General features: G+C 34.1%; 1 protein-coding gene across 1 annotated transcript in view; it reads right to left on the bottom strand.

Annotated features, from left to right (window-relative positions):
* Positions 1-24239, bottom strand: part of LOC150092387 (uncharacterized) — a 265602-nt gene that overhangs the window by 81724 nt on the left and 159639 nt on the right. Inside the window, exon 8 of the mRNA XM_090415087.1 lies at positions 9775-9927. Coding sequence (XP_090271213.1) covers positions 9775-9927 — 153 coding nt within the window. The remainder of the gene's footprint in view (positions 1-9774; positions 9928-24239) is intronic.

Raw genomic sequence — 24239 nt, 5'->3', positions numbered from 1 at the left:
TAAATGGCACAACAATGAATGTATCCACTGGTTATGAACCATAAAGTGATGAGAATGGGAGGTTAAAGATGATTTCTAAAAGTCAATGGAAAAACAAGTCCCAAAGTGCAACAGACTGCTTTGTGGAGGAAATCATAATGCACTTGTAGAAAAAGAAATAAAGATATACAAAGCAGTACATGGAAGCAATGGTTTTGGTGATAAGAACCAGGAATGGGGAATAGAAGAATAGATTTTTTCTATGATATTTGATATGCACCAAGTAATAATTTGATATTGTCCTTTCTGCTTTGACAAACAAAAGAGACCTTATCCCTTATGAGAGTGGAGAAAGAATACAGACAGATCTTTATTTGTACAAAAGTTTCCAATAGCAGGAAGTTAAAAATCATGAACTAATTTGAAAAGACAAGGTTAGACCACAACACCAAGCACTTATTATAGTTCTGGAATAACTGAGATAAGGAAAATAAGAGACCTTAAGCAGAAAATAAAGATCAAATAGTAGAGACTGAACAAATATTTCTTATGTTGATGTTTAGTGGAGAAAGCTGCTAATACTCATCTAGAACAGTGTTTCCCAATCTGTGGTAGGCATACCTGGGGGGGGGGGGGGGTACAAAATGTCTTAACGGGAAAACATGGCATTTTTTTTTTTTTAATATTGATTATCTATATACAGTCACTGAACTGTTGTAGGTAAGTGCAGGTCTATTCTATAGTTAACTTTTTGATAGCTAAAAAAAAAAAATCTAAGGGAAGTTTTAAACAAAATTCACATGTATTTATTGACCTCTGTTAGGGATGCATCTAGATGATGGCATGATCACATTTCAGCTGCATGAAAAGTTTAAATTAGCATAGTTCAAATCATGTGGTCAGAATTCTCACAAAACTTCATTTGTCTCATTAAACTATTTTTTATTACTAAACATTTCAATTTCATAATTTTTGTTTCTAACGTATGTATTTTGTTTCATATGTATATTAGATTTGTATAACTAAAAATGTTTCACATGCTTGTAATTTATTATAATACACAACTCAAAAAATGAATACCTTTATAATTATTCGTGTTTGAATGAAATATTACTTGAAATAAAACATAACTGAATGAAATAGACAACCTGCCTTTGTCTTAGAGTGGGGGGGGGGGGTATGCAGGTATTACTAAAATTTTAAAAGAGATACACAGGTATCAAAAGTATGGGAAACACTGATCTAGAAGAACATAAACTATGTCTATCATCTACATTCCATTCTGAGATGGCAGATAATGCCATGGATGCAGACCACTGAATCCAACGGAAAAATTATATAAAGAAACAGATTTAATTCAGGGAGACTTTCTGGAATTTGTCACAGCACTAGAACATTCTGCAAACTTACATACATTTGGCTGCATCGCTTTCAAAAATCTGGGAAACCATCATTTTGAAAACATTCAGGAGCCTGTCTTTTACAATGTTACTTACTATTAGTGCGCCTGCATGTTCTCAATGTATTTCTTTGTGCCCATGAAGATGACTTAGTGATCAAGGTGAAATATTGGCTTATTAATTTAATTAGCTAAATAAATCTAGTTAGTTAATTATTTGCTTCAGATGAGTGTTTTCTCCACTAAACATTGCCATGAGTGATAATGAATGTCTAAGCATCCATACCAGATTAGTGAACAAATAACAATGTATGTCTGTGTTAAAAAATAAATTATTTCAAGAAGTAAGAACAAATGAATGGTGAAAGTTGGAAGAGCAGTTAAAGTGGTTCAGAAATCATGATAATGGCCTCAAGAAAATCCAGAAAAAAAAAAAAAAAAAAAAAACTTTATGATGGGACAAAAAAAAGCAAAGAGCGTATGGACAGAATCCCAATACTACAAACACGAGCAAGATTGAAAAATGGACAAAGCAGACAGTAAAGTGGCAACAGCTATACAAGATGCATGAAGAACTGAACATAAGTGAAAAGCAAAAGAAGTTATTCAAACTTGTGAAAGCAAAAAATATGGCAATGAAGGATATCATCCATATCAGATGAAAAATGAAAACAGAATGGTGATAATATAAAGACAAGATGGAAAGAGAACACTGAAAGACTCCTACATAATGGTATTACTTAAGGGAATTCAGAACATATACTATGTATTAATTAGAAAAAACTTAATTAATACTTCCAATATTATTTTAGCAAAGTCAAATTACCATCATCAAGGAATAGCAAGCAAATTGATATCTTCACTACATAGTTAAGTCCAATTTAGTGACTGCCTGCACATCTCAATTTGTTAAAGATACCACGAAATTATATACTTGGTTTAATCCTTTATCTAAGCAATAAGCAATAAGTTTGCGGCTGAACTATTTTGAGGACTGGGGCAACTCGTATATAGAAGCTTATGATTTCACATCACTTGCCTTAGTATCCCATAAGGGTATTCGTGCATCCTTACAGGTATTATACCCATGTGTGACACCTCTTGGCAACTCGTATGTGAAAATATGACTTCTGCTTTACTTCAACCTTGGTATCACCTCTGGGTCTTGGCACCCACTAATGAGACCTCAATAAAGGTCGAAGTCTGGGTGGTGACCTTTCCCATAATACATAGGCATTATACATACCCATAAGGATATGTGTTTTGCACTATGAGATACTAAGGCAAGTGGTGTGAAGTCATAAGCTTCTATATACAAGTTGCCTCAGTCCTGAAAATAGTTTTCAGGTGCAAACTTGTTTACTTACACATGGCTTAAGGAATAAACCAAGTATATAATTTCTTGGTATCTTTAATTTATAGTATAACCAAGTGGAAAAATTTCCATCTCAGTTTGTTCTTTGTTTCCTGATGATGACTATTTGACTTTGCCAAAATACTGGAAGCATTACTTAAGTTTTTATAATTAATATATAGTATATGTTTTTAATTTCCTTAAGTAATACCATTAAAGATATTATTTAATTAATGATGAAGCTTAGGCAAGCTTAAATGTAAATAAAGTTTCAGTTATTTACGTATGCAAATAACTAAAGCTTTGAAATTCTATATAAATAACTGATACTTGGATGTTTAATTCTGCATAGAATTAAATGTTATAACAATCAGAAAAGAAAAATTAATGAATAAAAAAGATGGACATATTGGGAAAACAATATAGGGTAAATGTGCAGACATAACTGTAAACAGTTAAAAAGATAAAGTTGCATTAGCAATAACAATGTGTAAATTCTATATGCCAGAAATTAACAGTTTCTAGTTGCCTGAATTGGAATAACTATTTTGCAGTTATCAGAAGGCACACATACTGTATAAAGATACACATCTCTTTACTGGATAATTTATTATAAGACTACTGGATCCTCACAGCTCCCAAAATTTTATGTGGATATTTAATTACAAGAAACTACAAGCTGGTCTGGTTGGCCGAATGATTAGCATATCTGCTCTCCTGCCAAGAGGCTGTGGGTTCAAATTCCACAGCCGGCATGGATGTTTGTGACTGTCTGTGAAAATACTAGTGGTGGTGGAGGTGGGCAGTAGATGGGGTTGGCGTAGATGATGTGGTTCACTGTAGTTTGTGGATTGAGCGGTGGAAATGAAAAGCTGTAGAATAGGTGTCCTCCCTCGATGAGTCTTTGGACTCCTTGGAGGTGTCACGTAGTAATAGTAATAATAATAACAACAATTACAGACGAGTCTCTGTAGTTCAGTAAGTATAAACGAAACCCTTTGGTCGGAAAGCCCTGGGTTCAATTCCCGTCAGTGATACGAGGAACCTTTATCTGGTCTTTTCTCCGGCTAACTCACCTTTTGACGAAAGCTGACATCTTTCTTATGGATAGGATTGACCGAACTATTCCATAAGATTTTTGGTTCAAATTCATAATAGGCCACAAAGCCTAATACGTAAAGGAAGAAGAAGATAACTACAGACTATACTCAGGGAAGAAGAAAAAAAATTTCAAATGATTAAAACAAGTAACTGAGTTAATGTTCCAAGTAATTTGTAAGTTTGCTATAAAAATATTATATTGCTCAAAACTGCTGAAATAATAAATGGCTAATTTAATAAGAACCATCTCAAGCATTATTATGCACAGATATACAGTAAAAGATCAATACAACAAACCCCTCAGGACCAGAAACATTTTGTTATAACACAAGGATAAAAATACTAACCTCCCTCTTACTTTCCCATGAAATGGAAGAAATTGTGAAAGATAACATAAAAGAAATCATGAATAACATAAGAAAGAAATTCGTGAGAAAACAACGCAACAGAAATTGTGAAAAGTGCCAGAAATTGTCCAAAGGAAATCATGGGAAATAGAAGAAGAAGAAAAAAAAGAGAAATAAAAGAAATCAGAGAAAATAATACACAAGAACTCACAAAAAAAAACAAAGAAAAAGAAATGTGGGAAACATAACATGGGAAATTGTGGGGAAAAAAGAACAAAGGAGATTGTGATAAAAGAAAAGAAATCACTGGAAACAGAACAAAAGAAATTGTGAAAAACAAAGGAAATTGTGTATGTTCATGTCACTTACCCAAAATCTTCACAATAAACTAAATATGTTCAGTCTGTACACAGAAATCAAAAATAACCTGAAAACTTCAGCAGCCAGTTAATTTGGTCACCTCCAATTACAAAGAGGAAGAGAACAAAAGTAATGAACATTCATTTGCATTAGTCAGCCTGAGGAGAGGAAAAAGTGATAGACACAGCTGGTATGAATGTCAATTTCCTGATTGGACAGAGATCCAATAATGTACAGCTAGCATAAACTGATAATATTCTCTTAGAACCGTAAATTAAAGAGATATTGCACAATGTACAGTATTCTTTAATTCAAAGTTTAAGTAAAAGTGATGAAATTTGTTTTGGTTAACAGCTCATTTGTGTCTATCTACAATATAAATTCTAACTTTCTCATTTACAATTTTTGACCTAAATTTTTGATTTTATTTGGAAACACCGTAATTTTTACACTCTATGCATGTTTAGTTATTATCAAGATTTCAGGTAAGTGACATTAACTTAAGCTAATGTAACCTTTTGAATTTAAACGTTAATTCTAGATTTTATAATTCATACTCTTCCAGTTTTATTTTCTATGGCTCTCTTTTGTTACATTTCCTGTGACGTTGATTTTTTAAATTTCTTGCAAGTTTCTTTTATTTCCCACAATTTCCTTGGTTCTGTTTCCCTTGATCTTCCTTTGTGTTCTGCTTGAATGTATGATTTTCCACCATTTCCTTTGTCTCCTGCTTGTGATCTCATTTGTTAGGAAATTTATTTGGCTATTGTGAAGATTTTCAATTTTTAGTGTGAGTTTAAAATAGCATTCTATCTATGAGACTAAGGTTGGGAGGTTCTGTATTCATTATAGCAATGTTAATTATTGCATTTTGTAGAAAATTTTGTATAATACAGCAATAGTTAACAAAAGCAAAATAGCAGTTCAAACTAGAATAACCAGATATGTAGTAGTGCAAAATTCAAATGAAGTGCATATTGTGAATTTTTTCTAAGATGATTCACTATGTATGCACATGGAACTACAGGGTTGATGACCATAAAAAAACATATGAGACAACTGAGATCAATAGTATGGAAAAAGGACCTGAATGAAAAGGAGATAGATGTTGCTTGGGTACTGATCACGAAATATTTAACAAAAGCAATGTCTGAGTGTATTCCAAAGCTGAGACTAAATAAGGAATGGAATGAATGAAGGGATTAAGCATGAAATCTAGAAGAATGCACTGTGGAGGCAACACAGGATGAATGTTATAATAATCAATTGCATGAAGAGTAAAAAAAGCAGGCTAGGAATGTGACTTGGTTGGTAAAGACAGCAAAAGTGTAGTATGAGCAGAAATTAGCCAATCAAGCCAAGAAGAAAAATCCTAGTGACTTCTTTCGATATGTAGTAAATACAAGAAAGAACAAATATGGGATAATGTTAGTTGATAACAATGGTAAATTGATAACTGATGCAAAGAAAATATGCAGCTGAAGTATTCAATGAGCAGTTTATAGGATATTTCATCTTCATGAACGCAACGTCATGAGAAGCTGGAATGTAGAGGGTACTGATAGTGAGTGAGCAACAGGAATATGAGGAATTAAAGTAAACGTGGTTAATAAAAGCAGCTGAATTTGACTATATGTATATTACCACATCTGGATTGCTCCAGGGAATCGACACTACCACCACCATTGGCATACATGTTTAACACGAGTCTTGCAGCAGGGCAAGTGTGGAAATATTGTTTCACTTCACAGGGAGAGGGGAAGAAAAATAAGACTCAGGCTACAATTATAGGCCAGTCTGAGTGTCTGGGAGAGTTGTTAAGGTGTTGAAGAGGACTAGGATTCAGAATTGGGTTGATAATACAATATTTTCTATTATTCTCTATGATAGTCAGGTTTGTTATGAGTTTGTTAACGGAAGGTCATGTTTTAGCAATCTGCTTATGTATACTACAACATAGTGATAAATTCACTGAATAAGGGAGATACATTAGTTTCCATAAATTAAATGAACAAAGAGAAAAATCACAATAATTCAGGGGGGAAAGGAAAAAAACATTGGAAAGCTAAGTACGTTATATAAAAAGTGATGCCAAGTCTGGTTATCATTATACAAACGAGTAGCACTGTCAGTGATATATACAAATGAGCCACAGCATAAAAGCAGGTGTTTTAGAATGATTTTCTGTTTCATGTCTGGAATGAGAATGAGACATTGCTGATAACAAAATTCTTGGACATGGCTGCAGCACATTAATTAACTGAATTCAGGTGGCAAGCCATCCTAAGACTAGAGGCAGGCCAAAAGCAGAGGTAGCCAGACAATTGCATGCAAGTTGTTGTGGTTCACAGTCACAAAAAGCATCCTGGAAATACAGTGAAGGAAGGCCACTGACTACAACTGCAGTGGGTGACCAATATCTCTGAATTAGCTATAATTTGATCTCACCTTGGCTACAGGAACATTGGCATCTGCTTCCACTGTTCACAGAAAACTTCACAAAGGTGGTCTGTATGTACCTATCTCCATGTCAACTGGATCAAAGACTAATGGGGGATCGGTATTGTTTACAGATGAGTTCTGATTTACAAAGCAATACCAAGCGTGATCTGATCTGGAGAGAACCAGAAACATGTTATCATCCTTTTAATATTCATGAAAGATACACTTATGGTGGAGGTAACATGATGGTTTGGGGAGGCAACTCATTAGATAGATGCACTGACCTATATGTGTTTCTTAGTGGAACCATGAATGCTGCATCTTATAGAGACAAGGTCCTAGACCTGTGTTAGTCCATATGCAGAGATGCAATAGGGGAGACATTTATCCTATAAGACAATAATACTTATCCTCATCAAGCAAAGTTCATGTAACAATATCTTCAAAAAGAGACTATTGTACATATGGACTGTTCGGTCAGGTCTCCTGACCTTAATTCTACTGAGCATGCCTAGGATGCTCTAGGTAGATGTGATGCTGCTCCAAAAACCCCCTTGAAGGGGTGGGGAGAATAAGAGCAGCAAATCAAAACCTTGAGGAACTTAGAGAGCTCTGCAGGGGGCAATGGTTGTTATTACCAACTCAGCTACTGAACACCATTATAAATGGTATAAAACATCATTGTGAGCTGTACACTGTGTGTGTGTGTGTGTGTGTGTGGAGGGTCACCACATTCCTTACTAAGCCACTTTGTAAGGAATGTGGTAAGGTTTGTAAGGATATGAGATGTGAAAGAAACATCCACAAAAATTATAAGTGAATAGTTTAATTCAGTAACATGTGGGTACATGAAAATAATAGTCAAACACACAAGGTAAAATTAAACTATTCACTTATAATTTTTGTGGATGTTTCTTTCACATCTCATTTCATAATGTTTCTCACTGAACTGCATAAAAATTCATCACATAGATTTTGAGTTATCATGATTCTTCTCTTTGTTCCTTAATTTATAGAAACCAGTGTGTGTGTGTGTGTGTGTGTGTGTGTGTGTATATAATAGCACACTTGAATTTTTCAAAGGACTTTGACGACTGCAGACTGCCAGATGGTAATTAAATTTAAGCATACATGATCAACAAGAGACCAGTGAGTTGGATAAGTGACTGGCTGTCGAATAGGCATCAGCAGGTAGTATCCTAAAAGAGGAAAGTCACTAGCAGTGCTGCAGGCATCTGCTTTGGGGCCATTGTTCTTTAACCTATATATTAATGATATTTGGAGAGGTTTAACTGTTCCCATCCATGGTACTAACATACTATAGGTTGACCAACTTATCGTGGATGGGCTCCCTATAAAAAAACCCTGGAAATATACAGCAACTGTATTTACCAATGATGAAAAGATGGGAAGAATAATAAGAACAGATGATGTGGCCTTACAGGAGGATCTCAATAGACTATGTGATTGGACAAATGAGAGGAGCTGTCAATTTAATGTTGCAAAAGTAAGGTCTTGAAATTTGGTAGGTAGGGTTGAGATGTAGAGAATGCAACTGAGAAATGTTGAAGTATGAGAGATCTGGGAGTGATAGTGAACAGAAACTTTAAGTTAAGGGATCACACTGTTAAAAGTGTAAGAACATCATAATGGATTACAACAATGATGAGGAGAACATTCACATGCAGATACAAAAACGTTACAATGTGTTGGGATAAGGTATTGATCAAGCTGCATATGGACAACTGTGTACAGATTTGGTCACCTGTTTTCAAATTGATATGAAGATATTTTACAGGTGTAGAAAAGGTTCACTAAGTCAATGACACATTTATGGAATATGGGGTGCAATGAGAGATTTATGGAAGAGGCTATGATTGAGGTGTACAATTTAATGAATGGATGTTACCCAAATTTATGTGGAAGATATTTTTCACAGAGTAGAGGGAGATATGGGTAAACCAAGAGGCCATCCCTGGAAACAGTATAAAGAGACTGTGAGCAGGGAGGTGAGGAGCAGGTTCTTTGCATGGAGAGGGATATGTGAGTAGAATACATTAACTGAAAGTGTGGTGAGTGCAGAAACTATGAATAGGTTTAACACTTTGAATCCTTTCTTTTAGTGTTGCACGGTGATCAGCATTCATTTTAGAAATTATGGACTTAACATGGTTGTAAAGTTCATAATTTCTAAAATAAAGTTTAACACTTTGAGTCCTAGACCTACTGTGACTTAAAGTCCTGTCGATGTATATTTACATCGATAGGACACAAAGTGTTAAGGTACAGTTTGATGATCTTTTTTGCATGAGAGTGTGGGACTTCTCATGATGAATCTTATAAATTGATAGAGGTTGGATGTTAATAATAATAAAATAATTATAACAATGACACCACTTCTAAATTCTTTGCAGTGAAAAAAAACCATCTTCCTGGCAAAAAAATGCAGAAAATTGTCTTTGCCTGAAATAAGCAGGGTGGTAGTAGTAGTCTCACACTGAGCAATAAAATTCATCTACCACATAAAGACATTCATCAATCTCCCTATCACAGTGAGATTCAAACTAACAATTTGTAAGTCAAGAAACAGAGAGGCCACCCATTCAACCAAGCAGGCAAACACTTTTCTTTACAGAATCTAATATGCAAACTAGATTTTTATAAAACCTAACCATTTAATTTATTTAACTGACCACAGTGAAAATAATGCTATTCTTCAAAAATAAAGTAAAATATTTTTAATATATATATACATATATAAAATATTTTAATAACCACTCATGTCTACATACACTGTCTCATTAGCTCATACACTCTAGGAGGGCAGCCAGGTGGACATTCCATGCGATAGCCAGATTCCAACATGTGATACACATCAGTGAGATCTACCCCTGGATAAGGAGACATTCCATACGTCGCTATCTCCCAAAGAAGAATGCCAAAAGCTATATTTGGAAATTTATAATAAAAAAAGGTGAATAAATGAACAAAAACACAAATATACAAAATGCTAATTTTTTAGATTTTAATGAATGGTATTAATTTATTATTAATGAAAATTTAGATACTAATGCTTATTCTTTTAGGTTCTATGTTCATCACAGAACACTGTATCAATCTTCAACCTTCAATAGCCAATAATGTTTGTTTAGACAAAGCAAGCATTATTGGTAACAAAATCTAAACCACCTAAAAGTAATATACCAAGGAGAAAAATAGCTGCTTTAAAAAACTTATATGAGAATAAATATATTGTGATTACTAAAGTTGATAAGGGAAATGTTACTACTATCATGAATCAAGAGGATTACAACAAACAAAAAATAAAATAACATTTTTTTTAAAAACATGTGATCTCCTAGATGACAATGTTTACTTATCAAATCATAGATTAAAACCCTCACTATGTCTCAAGAGAAAAAAAGTTACTTATTGGGCCAAAAAAAATCATTAATTAATGAACAGGTATAAACCTGTTCATGTGAAACCACTCTGTATTTATGGGATACCTAAAATTCATAAATACAATATCCCTGTATGCTCCAAAGTTGAATAGTATGGATAGCCCAACTTATAAACTTGCTCAATAGTTAGCTAAGTCACTTGCACCCCTGCCTCCCTAGTAATTTATTTACTTCTTGCATTTGCACTAAGTATTAATGTTAATAAGACATACTGTAATTACTTATCTAGTATTTTATCTCATCCAGTATTGTACTAAATGAGATAAAATTGGGAGACAGGATCATGGCCTAGAGATTGAAAGAAGTTGGTTTTCACACCACTACATAAGAAGGGAGATTATGAAGGATTGCAAGAAATAGTTTAATCTCTCATGCAAGCAAGATTTCATTAAAGTTCATTCTAAATAGGATCAAGGCAAAAGATGAGGCAGAGATGCCTGAGAAAAAGCAGGTTTTAGGGAAGGTAAGAGTACCTGAGATAAGATCCTTTGCGCTAGACAGATCATGGAAAAGTATAAAGTATTTAGACTCCCTATGGTAATGTGTTTCATAGACTCTGACTGTGTCAACATGTCAAACTGTGGGAGTAATGAAAATAATGGGTTTTCCTCAACACACAATAAGGTTGATAGCTAACTTGTACAGTGAGCAAGAAGCTATGGTAAGAACAGGTGTTGGATTAACTGATTGACTTCAGGTTGGAAAGGAAGTTAGGCAAGGATGCCTAATTTCTCTTCACCTGTTTAATATCTATGCTGAGGACATCACATATAGCACTGGGAGTGATATGGAAGAATATCACTCCCAGTGATATTCCCACCTATTCTTCCTAATTCCCTTAAGACAGGAATTAGGTAATCTGAGGTATGTTGATGATACAGTACTCCTTTGTAACGACAAGGAAGAATTATGACAAATCCTTGACAAAGTTAATGAGATCAGTAACAACAGGGGATTCCAGCTCAATCCCAGCTAGACAAAGATTATGATTCTCAAAGGAAATACAGAAAACCTCCTGAGAATCAAGTGTACCTTAAAGGAGAAAGAATTGACAAAGTCAGCAAGTTCAAATACCTGGGATTCATTATTAATGTGAAGAATTGCTGTTCAGAAGATGATCAGGAATGGCTAAAACAACAGTCAGAAGCTTGTCTAAAATCTGGAAGGAAAGATTTATCTCCACAGGAATAAAATTGAGGATTTTGGATGCAGCTTTTCCCAACAGTGACTTAGGGATATGATACTTAGAACCTAAAGAAGTCTGATAGGAAAAGGATAGCTGCTTTTGAGATGTGATATTACAGAAGACTACTGAGGATATCATATACTGAAAGGTGGACAAGAGAATGGGTGCTAGAAAGGATCAGTAGAACTTAAAGGTTTCTTAAGGATATTAACAGAAGAAAGTTGAACTTTGGACACATTAACAGTAATAGAAGGTCAAGTTCCTGGAACAAGAGGAAGGAACAGACCATATGAGATGGATAGATAGTGTGTCTGGAGTGATTGATCTTCAGAGAGCTGAAGCCTCATGAAAAACAACAGGACCAGCTGGCAAGGACTGGTGTGGCAGATCACCAAGTATCTTAGTGACTATAAGGCATCTGATGATATCTAATGAATAGATGGATGGAGTATTGTACTTTATTTATTGCATTGGTACTACGTATTAATAAATTCAATTCAAGTATTTTTTTTTTTTAATTAGTCTTTGGCTATCACTTCAACCATTAATGATCATCACTCTTTGATTTATTGGCAAATAGCAAACAACTTGCATGCATGGAGATTTAACAGATAAAAAGAGTTTTGAAAATATATAACTTAAATTACAGAAAAGTAATAAATAGTTCCATGTTTGGTCTCTAGAGCAATTTAAAAATAAATTTAATACAAAAAAATTTTTAAAATTCCTCATGGTAGTGGTGGACTATAGGTTTCAAACCTTGTGTGGATAAATAAAAAATGACAAGTACAGAATGATAGGAACCATCACAGATAATGGAGGAGATTGTGCAAGAGGATTTATATGTGAGTGAGTGAGTGAAAGTGAAAATCATGAGCTACAGGGTATTGACCAAGGGAATGTAAAAACAGGAATGTTTAAAAAATTTTTATAAGCACCTATGAGGCAAAAGGAATGTGAGAATGGGAATGATGAATGTAGTTTCTCAGTTTTCAAATCTGAATGGGATGGACATTGCAATTCATATGTATGAATACCAAAAAGATCTAATTAGGATCTTCCAGATCTCGGATAAGATTAAACCTTGGTTCCTATTAAGATTTTCTACAGAACGGGCGACTGTTGTGGTTTCTTTAAAAATACGAGAGCAGTAATCCTCTTCTATGTAAGGGATACAGCTTTTATCCCACTCAATGACATGGTTGGTTCTGGAGAAATGGAAAGATAAGCCCGATATATATCTTGTCTGTTGTTTTTGACATATCCAATGTGTTCTTTCTGTCTTATCTCAAGGCTTCTTGAAGTTTGGCCAATGTAACTTAAACCGCACGAGCATGGGATATTGTAAACTCCAGCATATTTAAAGAAAGGATGGAAGTCTTTTGAAGATCTTAAGAGTTTACGAATTGTATCTTTAGGTTTAAAGATCACTCTTATTTTATGTGGTTTGAGGAGTTTAGCAACCTTGTTAGAGGCTGTCCCCACGTATGGAATGACAATTGTGGTAATATATTGAGTGTCTTCTTGTTGTCTTTGTGGTGGATCAGAGAACAGAATCTTGTTAACAAGTCTCCAGGGGGTAGCCATTCAAGATGAGCCACAAAAAATAAGAGTGACCTTTAAACCTAAAGATACAATTCGTAAACTCTTAAGATCTCCAAAAGACTTCCATCCTTTCTTTAAATATGCTGGAGTTTACAATATCCCATGCTCGTGCGGTTTAAGTTACATCAGCCAAACTTCAAAAAGCCTTGAGATAAGGCAGAGAGAACACATCGGATATGTCAAAAACAACAGACAAGATATATCGGGCTTATCTTTCCATTTCTCCAGAACCAACCATGTCACTGAGTGGGATAAAAGCTGTATCCCTTACATAGAAGAGGATTAACCGCTCTCGTATTTTTAAAGAAGCCACAACAGTCGCCCGTTCTGTAGAAAATCTTAAGAGGAACCATGGTTTAATCTTATCCGAGATCTGGAAGACTCTAATTAGATCTTTAAACACACAAGAAATGAACTTTAGTACCAACTATAAAACATTCCTAAATAACAAGTGAGATCATGTACGTGCCACACGTGTATTTTACACGTTCAGTGTTGTTTTGTAATTTATAATTAGAATTCTGTTAATGTCTAATCTGTAACATGTTTTGTTAGCTTTAGTTCTTATTATCAGTCCTGTACCCTGAAGATGCCAACAGCTTAAGTTGGTGAAACTAGTTGGCATTAAAATAGTTTTTTCTCAGATACTTGATCAACATTTCCCAAATAGTCAATTTTACATAGCTTCTGTGGTCAAGAAAAAATATCGTTTAATAAGAATTATTATTATTGGGAATAAGATTAGGAATAAGACTAAGGAATATTTGGAAGTGGTTAGTTGTAGCAAGTTCTTCCTAAAACAGTAGTAAAAGTACATTTACTTCAAAAATACACGTATCAAAACTAGTAGTAAATGTATTTCTTTTCAAATGTGTAGTAATTAGCAAGGCCATGCAAATTAGATTTTATGCTTAGAGAGTGGTGAATGATTTGCCAGAATTAGTTGCGAGTGTCCCGACAGTAAATGAGTTAAAGAAGAGGTATGGTATGGTAGGTATTATATGTATAAAGGTTAGTGTAGGTCTATAGCGATGAGTTTTCTGACTCCATGGAGATACTTGTATAATAATATGTACTATTTTCTTCTTCATTTGGCATGACTATTTCAGAACCTAATTTTATTTACATTTTATAATTTGAAAATTTTTATTTCCAAAACAAAGTGTACAAGATTATTTTCTTATTAATAATACATAATTTGTTTCAGAACTGTTGGATTCAGTTTGTAATGCACACTTCTTGGAAATGGGAGAAGTGAACCATAGCTCAAAGTGTTGCATATAACATTATTCATTACTACAAATTTGTTTTCTGTAAATCAAAACAATACAAGTGCAGAAACTGTCAGCATTAAGCGAAGTGATTTACAACTAGTATTATGAAAAAACAAGATTTAATTTAGAAGAAACAACAATGACATGTTTATTAAATACTTTTGCGATTATTTTATAAAATAATTGTTTCATGAAAATAATTATCTTCCTTCGGAAAAAAAAAAATTCTCCAAATTAGTCTATTACTTGTAAGTACTCCAATATCATCATATCTAAAATTTTGGTCTTTTAAAGCACTTCTGACTGAATCAATCCACCCAGATCTTGATTTTCTTCAAGATCTTTTTTCCTGCAATTCTGGCAACAAACATTTGTAACATTTCCTCTCCCATTCTGTTAAAGTGCCATAAAAAGTCACATTAACCCTGCTTACACATTCTTGAATGGTGACAATGACAGGTTCCTTCCTAATGTCTCTAACTTTAATATGTTTCTACCATTGATGCCATCTGTTCAAGCCCCAATTTTCCTCATAATACCAATATCTGTGGTCTCTAGTCTTTGATCAAGTGTTTTATTTCTAACCCAACTCCAAGATCATAATGTAAAACTGATTTGAAGGCTGTCTTGTATACAGCTAGTTTAGCGTATTGCCTAATTTCTCTCTTATACCATATATATTTATTCAACTGGTTCTCTGTCACACTAGTTTTGCTAATTCAGCTGTATATTTTTAAATTAAATTTGCCATCTCACTATGAAATGTGCCTAAATAATTGAAATATTTTACTTGTTAGGTTCCATGTTGAGAATATAGCTGAAGTTTTCCGTGTTCCTAACATATTTTGACAGGTTTGATCTTTTTATTGATTTTCATACCAGATTTATTTCAGGTGTTATGCAATTTAGTTAGAACCTGGAGACTTGCATTGAATATGTTTACGAGAACATCATCATCTGGATAAAGCCAAGAGCTTAAGTTTGATATCTCTGATTCTAATATCAGGTATAAAGCCATTTTTTTTTCATAATGTGATGCATATAAAAGATGAATACGAGTGGAGATAACATGTAGCATTGTCTTACACATGATTTTACAAATCATCTTCCTACATTTCCTTCAATCCTAACTAGCTAACTTACAACTTAAATAGAGACATGTATTGCTCTATATGCTTTATTTACTCCATATAATTGTAGCATTTTGAAAAGCTTATCTTGGGATACACTGTTGTATGCTTTTTTCCAGATTTACAAAACTTAAATATAGATACTTGTTATATACCTGTGATTTCCAAACTATTTGTTGTAAAGTGAAAATCTGATTTCGACAACTGAACTTTGGTCTGAACCCAGCTTGATCTCCAAGTTTCTCTTCCACAATTTCTCTCAGCCTCTTCTCGAGTATGCTTGCATAAATCTTAACTGGAACACTTAGAACAGAAATTTTTCTGTAATTCTCACATTCAGCTTTATTCCCCTTTTTATAGGTGGGAATTATGAGAGCTTTACTTCAATCATCTGGAATTCAACCTTCTGACCAAGCCCTCTGAATTAGGCAGTATTGCCACTAATACTGTGATGGAAATGTGAAATAATGTGAAACCTTTATACCTCCATATTTGATCATTTCTAGTCAAATACTCCAGCTGCCTTTCCACAATGCAGTTTTTGATGGCTTTTTCTCACTCAAGTACTGATATGTTCACATGAAAATTTTCTACTACTGTTCTTGTCACTGATTGTTTCATTTAACAGTCTTGCAAAGTAATTACTCCAGACATTTAAAATATCTTTATCTTCAGTTTTCATGTCACCTTTATCATCTTTGATTCCTTTTACAGTAGTTCTTCCTCCATTTCTAAGATTTTTTCAATGGCCTCCAGTGACAACATTTTGTCACTTTCCTCATATTTATCTCCTATATTCTTACCAAAGTCTCCCCAAGACCTTTGTTTAGCTACTTTTACACATAGCTTAGCTGTCCTACATTTTTCTGTATATTCTTATAGGGCATCTGTTAACTTATTTACCAAGAATTTTCAATATGCTCTCTTCTTTTCCAGGACTGATTCTTTAACCTCTTTTGTCTACCATGGTGTTCTTATTTTTCTATCCTTGCGGTCAACTTCGCTATATTTTGCAAAACTGTAGTAATGCAGTGTAACTGAAATTACAGTCACATATCCCTAGCTGAATCAGAATCAATGTTTTCTTCTTAAAGCTTTTTTACATACTGTTCTTTTCAATGTGATATTCATTCATTAAATCCTAATTAGCACTCAGTGATAGTCACTTTCAGTTTCAAATCCTCTCAACATTAATATCCTGAACTAGCATGAAGCTATCCCTATTAACAATGAAATAGTCAATGAGGCTTTTCCATATGCATCAATGGTAATTTTTTCCCAAGATAAAAAAAAAAATTCCAGAATGGGGACTTCTTTTATTTTGCCATGCCATTAATAACAAATTATAATATGATAAAAGCACTAAAAATATATTGTATATGCTTAGTTTGTATCTCTATTTGAAATTTCAGTTACACTGCATATACTGTAAGGAACTAAGCATTTCATGCTGTTTGGTAGCTCTTAGATGCAACAATGAATTCAAGTTAATCTAGTTAAGGGTTCTCCTGAGCGTGAAGGATTATCATAACTCTTAATAGAGATAACTGATGGACAGCATTTCTTATCCATTTCTCCAATTCTATTGTATGCTTCACATCAACATTTTGATAGATGTGAAAACATGATATGGACAGTAGGAAGTTAAATGATTGATTTGAGGAAATATCTGGCTAGATATTTAAATATTTTACTTTAAATATCTGGTAACATTTCTGTATATGTTCACGGTGATATATCACATCAGAAAGTTTCCAATATAAAATCTGCTCTTATTGAACATTTTTATCTAAAAATTTCTTGGTCCCATTCTATAAGATTCATAGAATGAAACTAAGAAATTTCACTTTTAGTCACTATCACTCTCTTAATGCAACTAACCAATTTTGAACTCTTTCGATTTCCTTCCTTAAATGTTGATTTTCTCCAGTCGACCTTTCCTAATAGAGGGGGGGGGGCACTAACCAAGCAGGATGCTGAAACATTTGCTGTTGCCTGTGACCTTATACATATTGTTCATTTACCTACCAGAACACAAGGGTGCCGTTTGTGTTCTAGGCAATTCAGTCAGTATTGAATTCTTCTCCCATGGAGCTACACTTGCACAGTCATGCACGTTGTATAGCATTAATAAAGTCAAGTGGAATAATCTTCATGATGACTCGTTTCCTTGGATCGATTATTGTTTCAGGTCTTCTGGTTTAAACAACTACATTGAATAATATATCACTGCAGCAATTCATACTGGTATGGAAACATTTATTCCCCATTCAGCTTTAAATTCTCATCCCTCATCCAAGCTTTGGTTTTCCAATAAGTGGGCCAAAACTATATAGGAGAAGAGTTGGGCATATTTAGGGATCCCATACGTCCCAGTTTTATTACTTCTGTCCCGATATTTTAGTTCAGGATGCTAAATGTCCCGGATTTTTTAGAAAATAAAAATATTAACATTTCTAATAAGAATAAGTACAAGTCGTAAAATATTTGGGTGCTTCTAAAAATGTAAGTTTAAAAAACAAAAAGCAGAGACATTTATTTTGTAGTTCAGTGAATTACAAATGTTAGAATTTTGGGAAAACAATTTAGTTCCATACATTTCATTCAGCCAGAGAAAAGAATGTCAAAATAAGGGAGACAGTCGTCCAACAGTCATCATCATCAATTTCCTGACATGTACCCTCAAGGGGTGTACAGGATATGATAGTACTACATGAAAAATTTACATCATTACTAACTGCCTATCTACAATTTTCCTCCAAATCAGTCTGTTACTTGTTAAGACTCCAACATTATCAGATCTTATATTTCTATCGTCTAAGGCATTTTGTACCGTATCAATCCACCTATATCTTGGTCTTCCTCTGGGTCATTTTCCTGCCAACCTGGCAGAGAACACTTGTTTTGCTAATCTTTCCTCTCCCATTCTATTTAGGTGACCATACCACCTGAGATTAGCTCTGCTAACGCATTCCTGGATGCTGACAATGTCAAGTTCTTTCCTAATATCCTCATTTTTAATATGATATTGCCATTGATGCCATCTGTTCACACCTCTAATCTTTCTCAGGACTCTCATATCTGCGGTCTCTAGTCTTTGGTCAAGTGTTTTACTTCTGACCCAGCTCTCAGATCCATAAGTTAAAACTGGTTTGAACACTGTCTCGTATACAGCTAATTTAGTGTTCCGACTAATTTCTCTCTTATTCCATATGAATTTATTCAATTGACTTCCTACCATACCAGCTTTGTTGATTCTGTTGTCTATTTCAATATTTAATTTACCATCTTCACTATAAATCGTGCCTAAGTAGCTGAAACGTTTTACTTGTTCAACAGGTTCTCCGTTCACAACACAGTTAACATTTTCAACAATTCTACCTATTTTCATTGTCTTTGTCTTTTTAATGCTTCATACCATATCTATTACAACAGTTATTCAATTTAGTCAGGGAATCTTCCAAACTTGTAGCGGATTTATTTAGAAGTATAACATCGTCTGCATAAAGCAAAGAGCTGACATTAATATCTCCAATTCTGATAACATGTTTAATACCACTTTCCTTCATAATGTGATCCATATAGATAATGAATAACAGAGGGGATAATGTACCTTGTCTCACACCTGATTTAACATTAAACCATCTTCATGTACTTCCTTCAATTTTAACTGCTGACTTACAACTCAAATAAAGACTAAGTACTGCTTAATATAATGCCCCATTGACACCATATAATAACTGTAGTACTGAATAGCTTCTCTCTTGGCACCTTGTCATATGCCTTTTCCAGATCCACAAAACTTAAATACAGATCTTTATTATATTCCCATGCTTTCTCGACTATTTCTTAAAAAGAAGATCTGATCCTGACAGCCTCTATTTGGCCTGAATCCAGCTTGTTCTTCACTAAGCTTTTCTTCCACAATTCTTCTCAACCATTTCTCAAGTTTACTTACATAGATCTTACCAGGAACGCTCAGTAGGGAAATACCTCTGTAATTCTCACATTCAGTTTTATTTCACTTTTTATATATGGGTACTATGAGAGCTCTACTCCAATCATCAGGAATTCGCCCTTCTGTGCAGCCACTGAAAGACTTTTATAGCACCATATTTCAGCATTTCTGGTTGAATATCATCTACTCCTGCTGCCTTTCCACATTTCAAGCCTTTGATGGCTTTTTCTACTTCAAGTATGGATATGTATTCCTGACTGTATGCCTGTTGAGTGTTTTTTACCACTGTGCTATCACTGCTTGTTTCATTTAGCAATTTTTCAAAGTAATTACTCCATACTTCAAGGATATCTTTTTCTCACCTATTTCATGTTACCATTATCATCTCTAACTCCTTTTACAGTGCTCTTTCCTTCATTTCTAAGCTACTTCAACAACCTCCAGAATATTTTGCCATCTGATTAATATTTATTTTTAATGTTCTTGCCAAAGTCCTCCCATGACTTTTGTTTAGCTAGTTTTATACAGTGTTTCGTTTTCTTACATTTTTCTCTGTATTCTCTAAGAGCAAAAGCTGACTTATTTGACAGGAATTTTGATATGCTTTCGTCTTTTCCTTCACTGCCTCTCAAACTTCCTGTGCCAACCATGGAGTCCTGATTTTTTTATCCTTGCAGACAACCGCACCACATGCCTATCTGGCTGATTCAATCAGGGTTTTCTTCAAGGCTTGCCACTGAATCTAACAAGGTTTGGTTCCTGTTCTCAAATTCTTTCATTTTTTCTTCAATAATCTTTGTGTCACATCCGAGAGCTGCTTAACTTTTATTCACTTTAAAACTTTCTTACATGTTATTCTTTTCAATATGAAATTCAATTTTATCCTGCTCAAGACTAAATAGTGATCACTTCCAATTTCAAATCCTCTGTACACTCTGGTGTCCTGCACCAGGGAGGAAACATCACTATCAACAATAACATAATCAATGAGACTTTTCTTACTCCTTTCCTCTTCTCTCCATGTGAATTTGTGCACATTTTTATGTTAGAACATGGTGTTAGTAATAACCAGTCCATGTCCTGAGTAGAAATCCAACAGGTATATGCCATTATTATTAGCTTTGCTCTTTTCTCCAAATTTTCCCAAAATATTTTTGTATGTCTGACAATCATTTCCTACTCTGCTATTTAGATCTTCAACAAGGACCAACTTTTCCTTTTTCATTGTGTCAGTTGCTTTTTCTAAAGCATCGAAAAATTCCTCCACTTCTACCTTAGTAGAACCTTCTGTGGGACCATAGGCGCAAATAAGTCTCATTGTCCAATTCCCCATTCTGATATTTGCCCACATCACTCTACTTGAGACTGCCTGCCATTCAAGAAGATTAGCCTCTTATTTTGTGTTGAATACTTTGGCTACTCCTTTTCCTTGATGTCATTTCCTGAGTATAATATTTTGTATTTATTGCTCAAAAAGATCTCACCAATTTTTGCCTTTTTTGTTTCAGTCACCCATATTATGTCAATCTGGTATTTATCTAATTCTTCAGCTAGCTCCATTTCTTTGTTATTCAGACTTATGTTGATAGTACCGGTCTTTAACTCTGGTGATGTTGAGTTGGGGTGTGCTTTCAGATTTGTTCCAGTAGCTGACTTTTCGCTGTTCACCCTGGTTCCCTGGCGAAAACAACGGGGGCCTTGTTTAACCAGGCGACGCCCCAGCCGGCATGAAATTTTGTCATGTAGTACCATAATTTTCTATATTGGTTTAAGCCAATAAGAATACAATTCGGTTGGCTCAATCCCAAATTGCCAGCCCATCCTCGTTCGTTCAGTATCCAGGTAGATACCCAACAGGGTGCACCACGAGAAGGTGAGGATTGGACATTAGGTCAGAATCCCTGGTCAGTTCTCTGCATTCCTTTAAAGGCCATGTGGAGGTCTCCTCTCAGTTATACAGCTTTGACCCTTAAGCACAATTGTATGTTTAACTAATCACAACCACGGCATCTATTTCGTTCGTCTGGTCGGCCGTAAATTTTTAGCAATCTTTTGTCTCGCGCTTAGTTCGCATAGCGTACGATATCCGATGGTCTGAAATGTTTCTCATTGGTCGACATGTTTTTGAATATTAACGCGCCATGATAGTTCATTTTCTTTCAACCAATGAGAAACATTTTGGAACGTCGGATATCGTAAGCTATGTGAACCAAGCTTCACATTTCAGGCACTAAATTGTTTTTATATTGCTACAGGGTATGAGATATAACTTAGTTTTGAACTGTTCATATTGTATTCTTGCATTCTCGTATTAATTGTGAATATTGTATTTTTTAAATTAATAAAGTTATACCATTTGTTACAAAATGCCCAAAAGAAAGTGTAATTTCAATGAAAAATGGATCTTCTTCCTTTCATTTTTATAACAAAAAGCAGTGATTGTGATGATAGCTCAAGAGTGAAACCTACCGTGCCATGCAGAATTTAACATTGGCCACGGAGATAAGGCAGATATAACTGACCATGTCAATACAAAAAAGCACACGTCTGCTGTGTCTACAAAAAGTTCAAGTGAATCATTGACATCATTTTTTGGGTATCAAAAGTTAGGTAGCCAAGAAATGGAGTTGGTTGCACAAGAGGCTACATTTGTTTTTCATGCAGTTAAACACAATCACAGTTTCCAATCTATGGATTGTACATCCTCTATTTTAAAAAAATTCTTGAATAAGAAATTTTCACGTGCACAAACGAAGTGCAAGGCTATTATTACCAATGTCTTATCACTACATGTAAAATGTGAAATATTGGAAGATCTGAGGAATGTAAAATATTGTTGCATATCCATGGATGCATCTAATCATATTGATTTTAAGATTGTACCTATCAATGTGATGTATTTACTGTTGATAAAGTTAATAAATTAAATTAATTTATTTTTCATATAATTTCAGATATTATGCATCGACACAATACGCATAAGGCTCGTGTTGTTTATATTTTATAGTATTTACATTGTAGTTCTGTTTTATTGACATATTAACATTTTATATCTTTATTCTATGTCTTTATATTTTCATATACTAATTAATTTAAGTGTTACGTGTTTAAGTATTGTCATCTGTGTTTACGTGTTCTTATTAGAATTCTATTTATTTGACATATGTATAAACATTTATGTGATCTACATTAATAAATCAAATTCAAATTCAAATAAATATTTAATTTTTTTATTTTAAAATACATAATGTTAACGAATAAAATTTATTTCTCTTAACCCTTAATTCTACAAAATTTATTGCGTCCCGGTTTTTTGTTTTCAAAAAATGGGATCCCTAGGCATATTGCAATCAGCTTTCATTGAAATTTCCATCATCCTTTTCTATTTATCAAAGCCAGAAACAGCTGTAAAAAAACAGCACATCCAAAACTGACTCTGAAATGGCTAAAAGCAGAAGCTTGCATTGTGTCCAAATGGCAGTCATACTTTCTGATCTCTTTGCAAAACTATTCACCATAACATTCATAATCTTTTGCATTCGGATGGTTCCACTGCAATATTACCCATCAAGAATCTGCCTAATAGTGAAAATTTCATTGACAAGGGACTTTTTTCTAAAGCTACATTGATATAGGCCAATTTCTCTTTCAGCATAAGTAAGCAGTCTTTGATGTAATTATATTACAGACTATCCTATATGGAATAGCTGGTAAAGAAATTCCTAGATAATTAAGAGTACATTAATGAATCACTTTTTTCATGCAAATGGCAGATTAGACTGCTGTGCTACACCATTCCTGGGAGATTTTCTCTACTATCCAAATCATGATTAATTTCTTTTATAAACATAACCAACTTTTTAAGCAGTCTCTTCCTCCAAAGCTTAAAAAGTTCTGTTATAGCCCAACGTAATCTGGGGACTTGTTATTCTTTGTGTTGAAAACTATTTTCAATTTCATTTTCTGTACCATCTCTTTCTCTCTATCTATATATATACATATATTTTATTTTTTTTTATTTTTTTTCCCCATTAAACTATGAAAGTGTTCTGCCAAACAGTTCCTGGAAAAAAGAGGAAGGGACAGACCCTTAATGAGATGAATGGATGGTGTATCTGGAATGACTGATCTTCAGAGAGAAGAGATGAAGCCTCCAGAAGAGCATACAACAGGACTACCTAGTGAGACATGGTGTGGCACATCACCAAGCAACAGAGTGACCATATGGTATCTGATGATATCCAATGAATAGATGGATGGAAAGGAACAACATAGAGTAGCATGTCAATCAGCAGTTAGAGTTAAAGAACGTACAGGAAGATTATCTCGTGTAAAATCAGGTGTAAAAACCAAGGAAAGATGCATAGTATCTCCACTGTCATATCTATCACATTATGAAGGACTGTGACATTAAACCTGATATAAAAATCTGAAGTGTTACACTGAGTTGATGATGAAACACTCGTGGATATGGTTTAACATCGTCTGCATAAAGCAAAGAGCTGACATTATCATCTACAATTCTGATATCATATTTAATACCACTTTACTTCATAATGTGATCCATATAGATAATGAATAACAGAGGGGATAATGTACATCCATGTCTCACACTAGATTTAACATTAAACCATCTTCGT

Source organism: Typopeltis vanoorti, chromosome 26 (genome assembly GCF_054136105.1).
Source record: "Typopeltis vanoorti isolate ZY-2024b chromosome 26, IOZ_Tvanoo_1.0, whole genome shotgun sequence".
Taxonomy (NCBI): Eukaryota; Metazoa; Arthropoda; class Arachnida; order Uropygi; family Thelyphonidae; genus Typopeltis; species Typopeltis vanoorti.
The sequence above is the reverse complement of the archived record's forward strand: the minus strand, read 5'-3'. Positions and strand labels throughout refer to the sequence as shown.